The 8,606-nt window shown below is 33.8% G+C and overlaps 1 protein-coding gene across 1 annotated transcript in view; it reads right to left on the bottom strand.

Moving 5' to 3' along the window:
* Nucleotides 1-626: 626 nt before the first annotated feature.
* LOC149785748 (xylosyl- and glucuronyltransferase LARGE1-like) overlaps nt 627-8,606 on the bottom strand; it is a 70,859-nt gene continuing 62,879 nt past the window's right edge. The window contains exons 17-19 of the mRNA XM_089979651.1: nt 7,967-8,091; nt 6,546-6,644; nt 627-3,171 (exon numbers count right to left, since the gene is read on the bottom strand). Of these exons, the coding sequence (XP_089835777.1) occupies nt 3,084-3,171; nt 6,546-6,644; nt 7,967-8,091 (312 nt within the window). The 3' untranslated portion in view covers nt 627-3,083. The remainder of the gene's footprint in view (nt 3,172-6,545; nt 6,645-7,966; nt 8,092-8,606) is intronic.

The following is an 8,606-nucleotide window of genomic DNA, read 5'->3' as shown; positions in this document are numbered from 1 at the left end:
AAGCTCATGACACTGCAGATACAGCTCGTGCTGGAGGCCTCCCTCTTACACCACAGTGCAAGAAGCCAAGCTCATGACACTGCAGATACAGCTGGTGCTGGAGGCCTCCCTCTTACACCACAGTGCAAGAGTTCAAGCTCACAACACTGCAGATACAGCTGGTGCTGGAGGCCTCCCTCTTACACCACAGTGCAAGAGTTCAAGCTCATGACACTGCAGATACAGCTGGTGTTGGAGGCCACCCTCTTACACCACAGATGGGAGATGTGCCAGCACATGGACTAAAAAACATTTATCTGTGGGACTCATATAATGAGCATGAGATCGTCGCAGAGGACTTTTCTGAAGGCTGTCAGAAGTGTTTATCACCTGGGAATTTAAGTGTGTGTTATGAAGAGGACTTTTCTGAAGGCTGTCAGAAGTGTTTATCACCTGGGAATTTAAGTGTGTGTTATGAAGAGGACTTTTCTGAAGGCTGTCAGAAGTGTTTATCACCTGGGAATTTAAGTGTGTGTTATGAAGAGGACTTTTCTGAAGGCTGTCAGAAGTGTTTATCACCTGGGAATTTAAGTGTGTGTTATGAAGAGATATTTGCCATACCTTGTTATAAAGAGAATTTTGCACAATTCTTGAACCAAACTAATCTTTTATTTGAAATGACACAAATACTGGATATAGAAAAGATATACTTAAAGGTATACATTCTAAATAAAAGAATATATATATACATGAAATGATACATTTTAGATATAAAAAAGATACATCATCCTAGTTTATTTAATCAGCCTGATATGATATCTTGTATCATGTTACTGAATTTGCTAACTTAGAACACAACAGGGATCTTTGCAGTATTTTGAAACAATGTTAGATCTATTGCTGTATTTAAGGAACAATCACAATCTTTATTTTAATTATACAAATTTAAATTAAAATAATAAATATTGCATTTTGTAAGGAGTCCTTTAAAATTCACACAACATGGATATTAAGTATATAAATTTGTGTAAATCATTTAGTATGGTTTATATCCTATAATAACATATTTATTATCAATAAAAATAAATAAACTATGACTTTTCTTTTCAACATTAAAACTGTTTCCTTCAGAGCTGGCATTCCAGTACTTGGATTAATAAAATCGTTTGATCACATGGGTCCTTAACAAGGTATGAATGACACAAGCCATAAAATACCTTTCTCTTTCCTACACCTTACTTGTATACTATAGCTAGTATATTTTTAACAGCTATACTGATTTGTTTACAAGAGTAATAGTCCCTATGGTACAAGGACTGCAACACATTTTTTCTTTTCATTATATGTCATAAATGAAGTTACTTGTTCTTTAACCATTATCATTGCTGATGTTTAGCTCCAGTTTAAATCTCCCAATATGCATACAGCAAGACATGCTTCCAATATGTGTAAACTTTCATCGGCTGTCCCAGTGGTCTTCGTTGTCCTTGACTCATCTTGTTGATACAACAAAAAGGTCATTGATTGTGTTGCACTATAATATGACCACACATAAACACAATAAATTAAGCTGAGGGTCAAGCTGTCTTGGGGATGAATTGTCTTTTGGGGTTTGAAATGTCTTGGGGTTGAAATGTCTGGCAGCACTATGGAGAAAGGTTTATGTTTCGAGCTTAATAATCTATAGTTAGAATTTTCACCACAAGCATGAACATGGCCCACAAGGCCTTACTTTATCCAAGTCTCCAGTGCTTTATGTGACCCAGAATCAATCACAACGTCTAAGGCAATTAATTCTATACCATCTAGAAGAATGGTGAGCAATTTTCTCATGTAAATACACTTCTGCCTCTCCTGCATCCCATCAATACCCTACAATGAAATTTAGTCTATAGTAACAAAACAAAAAATTAAAATAAAGTACACAACTCTTCTGAAAATAGGGTGAGTACAATGACTCGATGAACATAACACAACTTCTATCAAAAAGCAATGAATTTAGTAAGTTTCACTGCAATCCACTGAACAAATATTAGAGTAACTGCATTAATAATATTGTCATCCAGTTCCAAGCCAAAACTTGCAATAACACAAATCACAGGATGGAACACAGGGATTTGTCAAATAAGCACATCATAAGATTATGACCATAATATTTATCAAGTTTCATGGTAATCCATTAAAAAATTTAAGACTAGATACATTCACAAGATTCTGTCATACACTGCATTCTGCTGCAAGACAAAAAGGGCAATAACTCTTCTAAAACTTGTGGGAGTAAAGTGATTTATCAATTATTAACAATTTTACATGATGACCTTAGTATTGAACAAATCTGACAATCCATTATAAAATGCAAGGCAATAAAAAATATTGTGTGATGGACTGAAGACCATGGGTAGATAAGAGGATTCCTATATATATTTCAACGTCTGTCAAGAACAGCAAATCAAAATAAGCCTCAAAAGTCTTAAATAGGTAACTATTTTTGATTTTTAAAAAAGTCAGTCTAGGAAGTTGCCAGTCTGTACTACTCTGAGCACTTGAAATACTTCATTTTATTCAAAAACAACCTCACATCCTCGATTCCAAATACTTAAGCATAATGACAAAAAAGTGAAAAGTGGTCTTCTGCGAATGAAGTGCATGAAAATTGCACATATCACTACATCTAGCATATAGGAGGCAATTTTCAGATGATGGGAATGCCAGAATAGCCACTACTGACTCCTTTTTCTGATGTTATAGTCCATATCTAGTCAACCGCCCTCCAAACCCAGTACCCACATTCAGCTGGGTTGACTATGGTTAGTGTCTGTTTTCTCTCTAAAGTAAAACTGCATCGACTCCAGCAGGTCTCGTTGGATCCACAACCTACTGATCCAAAGTACCCATTGCCATCCACTAAGCCAAACTGCATACTGGATTCTATGTAGTTTCTAGGACATCACTCAATTTTCAAAATATCCTTGCTTTCTGAAAGGCTTATAATTCTTTTCCAAATCTTAGCCAGGACTTCTAACGCTCAACTCAAGTCTCCAAACTGAATAAGAAACTGAAATAACATAACCAAATTCCTTCTGGCATTGTCAGGTTCAGATGCTTCAGTCTGCTGACAGATACTTGAGTGCTTTCATTCCATACGTCTTGGACAAATCCCGAAGAAATTCTTGCTTCAAAACCTTGAGACATCTGAAACAGAAATAAGTGTGAAACTTATTATCTTGTTCATCATATATGAGACACATTTTGCCCAGAAATGATGTCGGATGTGTCTGTCATACGTGAGAGCACTCTGTAACGCTACAGCAGACATTATCAAGCTTAGAGTGTCATTACCATCTGCAATGTTTCTAGCTTTTGCAATACTTAAAAGTCAAATCTGTCAGTTTATAAAGAGAGGTTCTTGTTTACAACAATTTTATTCTCTTGTATACTGAACTTGTAAGCTCTATCTAGTGATATAAAAACTATTAGAAAATACTCCATATCTCTATAATTTAATCTATACTGATTTACATTTGTAAACATATCTCCTGTATATTTGTAAACATGTCTCCTGTATATTTCTAAACTTGTCTGATGTATATCTGTAAACTTGTCTGATGTATATTTGTAAACTTTTCTCCTGTATATTTTTAAACATATCTCCTGTATATCTGTAAACATGTCTCCTGTATATTTCTAAACATGTCTGATGTATATCTGTAAACTTGTCTGATGTATATTTGTAAACTTGTCTCCTGTATATCTAAACTTGTCTCATGTATATTTGTAAACTTGTCTCCTGTATATTTGTAAACATGTCTCATGTATATCTGTAAATTTGCCTGATGTATATCTGTAAACTTGTCTGATGTATATTTGTAAACTTGTCTCCTGTATATCTGTAAACTTGTCTCATGTATATTTGCAAACTTGTCTCCTGTATATTTGTAAATATGTCTCATGTATATTTGTAAATTTGTCTGATGTATATCCGTAAACTTGTCTGATGTATATTTGTAAACTTTTCTCCTGTATATCTGTAAACATGTCTCCTGTATATTTCTAAACTTGTCTGATGTATATCTGTAAACTTGTCTCCTGTATATCTGTAAACTTGTCTGATGTATATTTGTAAACTTGTCTCCTGTATATTTGTAAATTTGTCTGATGTATATCTGTAAACTTGTCTGATGTATATTTGTAAACTTGTCTCCTGTATATCTGTAAACATGTCTGACATATATTTGTAAATTTGTCTGATGTATATGTGTAAACTTGTCTGATTTATATTTGTAAACTTGTCTCCTGTATATCTGTAAACTTGTCTCATGTATATTTGTAAACTTTTGTCTCCTGTATATTTGTAAACATGTCTCATGTATATTTGTAAATTTGTCTGATGTATATCTGTAAACTTGTCTGATGTATATTTGTAAACTTGTCTCCTATATATCTGTAAACTTGTCTCATGTATATTTGCAAACTTGTCTCCTGTATATTTGTAAACATGTCTGATGTATATTTGTAAACTTGTCTGATGTATATCTGTAAACTTGTCTGAAGTATATTTGTAAACTTGTCTCCTGTATATCTGTAAACTTGTCTGATGTATATTTGTAAACTTGTCTCCTGTATATTTGTAAACATGTCTTATGTATATTTGTAAACTTGTCTGATGTATATTTGTAAACATGTCTCATGTATATCTGTAAATTTGTCTCCTGTATATCTGTAAACTTGCACCCTGTATATTTGTAAACATGTTTGATGTATATCTGTAAACATATCTACTGCAATTTCCAATTGATTATGTTTGGCACTGTAAAAGTTATTGTTGTTGTAGTTGGGTTTAATGCCATTTTTCAGCACACGATAGGCTATGTATGGTGGCCAGTATTAATGGAGGAGGAAGAACTTGGGAAAACCCCAGGAAGAATCACCAACCCACGAGAAGCTACTGGCAAGCTTTCTCACATACCCACATTGGCTGAATCTTAGACTCGAACCCATGCAGACAGAGGTGAGATGGCAGTAATCCATAACGGACAGCGCTTTAGACCACTCGGCCACTTGAGGCCCCCAGTGTAAAAGTAAATTCCATGATCACATACCAACTTACTTGGGAAATGCATGATTGGAAACCTCCACTTTAGACGTCTGAGGGCACAATTTTAATTTGTGATCCATACTAGCAAATTTTAGTTTGATTACATATATGAATTAATTTAAATATTTTATTAATATGTGAGATTTAATACAAGAATATGACAATCTTTCCATTCTTATGACATAGGACTCTTTCAATAAAGCTAAAATCAACCACATAGCCCCAAGGTAATATAGTGGCAAAGCATTTTCTAAGCCATACTACAATATGAAATAATGTTTTATGTAAGTAATACTTACGTACATTTGGTTTACTGTGGTATATAGAATGTTATTTCCATCATGACACACATTAAATCCTTAAATTAGGGAACTGAGGGCAGTCATAACATTCTGCATACAGACAGTGAAACATAATTTTATCAAATCTGCACTTCATATGCACTTTATTTGAATCTGAAATTCATTTTGTTTGCTTTCTGCTTCCAATCCTGTAAAATTTCAATTTCAGTTATTACCTAACAATTCTGAATTTACACTCTGAAATTCATTCCGATTTTGCATTTGTCACTTGCATTCATCATTTCCCTCATTTTCATTTATCTGGAATACAATGGCAATGCATTTGCCAAAATGGGAGTTTCTGTTTGCAAGAATGTTAAAGGGAGATAACTACTGTTGTCGTATCTTGTCTAAATTCTGCTTTAATAAAACTGCAAATACATAAAATAAAAGAAACAAAACTGAAATTATGATAAATAAAAATATCACCCCAGCTGAAGAAAAAAATGCAGAAATGTAGTGTAGATAATTTGTCAGTAAATTTTATTTCTTATTTCATTCAAATATAAACTGTACATACACAACCACTGCTGATGACAAATATGACTGCCTTCGCATGAGCAATGTCTCAGCTTGTAAAGGATGACAAACTGTTTGTTGGTGTAAAGAATCTGAACAAGGATTATCATGTTACCATGAAAATTCAGTGGCAACCTGGAAATTATAAATTTTCAAACCAATCATGAAAGGCATTTGTGTTTAAATCCATTTTTATCATTTATGATTCTGAGTTCTCTGCTTTGCACCTGCACTCTCCATTTTCTTTAAGATGCATTCATTGTTTCATTTGTATTCATTATCCGGATCACTGTACTCATTCTGAATTAAGTTTGCATTAATTCTGCATTCCACTTCTGTTTCACTGGTAAAATTACATGCATACTTGATAACAGGACTAGCCTAACTGCAAACTACAATACCCAGATCTGCCATTGCAAAATACACCAGCAGATCTGGATCTGTGTATTTTGTTATGTGCAATTAGTAGAATAAACAAACTAGACCCTCATCTACATGTCTCATGAAACAACAGCAAATCAGGATCTTTGTTGTTTGCCTTATCGGCGAGTATATATTGTACCTATTTCAGGATCTGCACACCAGTAAAGCAAAACTAACACTATCCTTACCTTCTATATAGAGAGCTGGATCTAAATTTAGCTATGTCAAAGCTTGGGGCATGAGGCATGTGGATAATAAAGGCATTTGGCAACACCACTAATTCATACCTGAAAAGATGAAAGACAGTCAATGATAAAGAAACTATACCAGTCATACTGTCTTACAGCAGCCACCCATGCAAAAAGGCCAAACTGATCTTTGTACACTTTCATCTTTCAAACTAGGTTCCTTAGGAAATACCAAGCAGTGAATACCATTATCGTCACTACCATTACTACTACTATTATTATTATTACCATTACTGTTTCAGGTAACTGGCATAATTTCCTGTTCATGGAGCTAATCACAATATAAATGTATCATTTATAAATTCTGATGGAGAAGGGTTTAATTCAACAGATTTCTTCAAGCTTTCTTTTTATGCTTTTATATGTAGTAAGGAGGTAGCTAGCTCAGATGTACAATTGCAGCTGAGTTTGGTTGTCTCAGAAGAAACAGATGTAGGCCAAATAGAAAGTGTCAGCCAAATGATTGACAGGTCACATTTGTCAAAGACCTGTGATGCCTTTAAGTTGAAACACTGTTCCCTTCATGTTTTTACAGTAAAATATACATGAGATTTTATCCTTGGTTCTGTGCTTTCGCAGAATTTGGCTTACCATTCCTTAAAAATTTTAGCCAACAGAATATCTTATAAGAAACAGTGACTGTATTGTTGTTACAATATCTATACATGAATTAAAAAGAGTAACAGAATGATTAAAAACCTCTCAAAAGTTTCATCTCAAACATGGATGGAAATTTAATGAAGATCTGGTATCTATATTGTATTATCTGTTCTATAACTACAATGCATTTTGCTCACACAAATATATCCATATTATTATAATACATTAGCTGCCTTGTTTTTTGTTGTTTAATTAAAAGTATATTAATTAGAATCCACATCAAACTCTTTTTTGCATTAAACAAAATTTTGAAAGAACTTACCACAATCTTGTTTTTGTTTTTGTCAGTTTTAATGGCACTTTAAGCACATTCATGGCTACATCATGTTAAGTGCCTACTGCTCTACACAGGACTCCTCAACTAGATGAGGCTAGATACATCTGCATTCATGAACGAAACATCCTCAATATTTGATAAAAATAATACACTCTAAAGTCCAAGTCTGAATCAACTTCAATCAACTTTCTATATAAATTTATATGCATTTCCTACAGCTACTGCCTTCGATTCATATGATACAAAACTGCTATTTCTTTAGTTCTACTAATGTTTCTGAATTAAAGGTATAGCTGCACTGCATTTGGTACCACAGTGGATCACAATACTGTTATATCTTCCAATGCTTAATACTGCTGTACAGTCACCTGATGGAGAAATAAAAAATTTGAAGTACAAGAAAATGTTACATAAAAAACCTTACCCTTCCGCATCCAGCTGCATGATGTGTGATACCTTATTCCAGCCAAATCCAACAAACCGCTGATCAAATAATGGGATGTCTTTCTTTACTAAAACATAGGGTTCAAAGTTCTGGCTCCACTCAACCTGAGATGTTATAGAGATATACAATTACAAGTCACATTACAATGTGGCTCTTCTATTAGTGTTCATTTTATATATATATATATATATATATATATATATATATATATATATATATATATATGAATGCTGCTCACTATGATTTGTTCCATAGGGTTACAGACAGATGAACCTGTGTAGGGAAACCAAAGTACAAACATGATGGGTATTCAGGGGCCATGACTCCTCTCAATCATGATATGGAAGCTTGAAATCCAGTTCCTTCAAAGTCAACTCCAAACATCCCATGCTAAAATAAATATATGAAGTTGATGGACAAGGGCCACAATTCTGTTCAAACTGGAGGAGACCAGACATGTGTTTACAAAACAATGTTCATATCAAATTGCATCATATTATGTTGAATGATTCTTGGGCAATGGCGATTACAAGCAAAGTCCCATGTAAATTTTGCAAATGATAAAACTCTTAAAACACACAGCTCAGTCTAAGGGGCTATGTTCTTACCAAATTCAATA

This window comes from Sinohyriopsis cumingii, chromosome 13, assembly GCF_028554795.1.
Source record: "Sinohyriopsis cumingii isolate HCF-2022 chromosome 13, ASM2855479v2, whole genome shotgun sequence".
Taxonomy (NCBI): Eukaryota; Metazoa; Mollusca; class Bivalvia; order Unionida; family Unionidae; genus Sinohyriopsis; species Sinohyriopsis cumingii.
The sequence above is the reverse complement of the archived record's forward strand: the minus strand, read 5'-3'. Positions and strand labels throughout refer to the sequence as shown.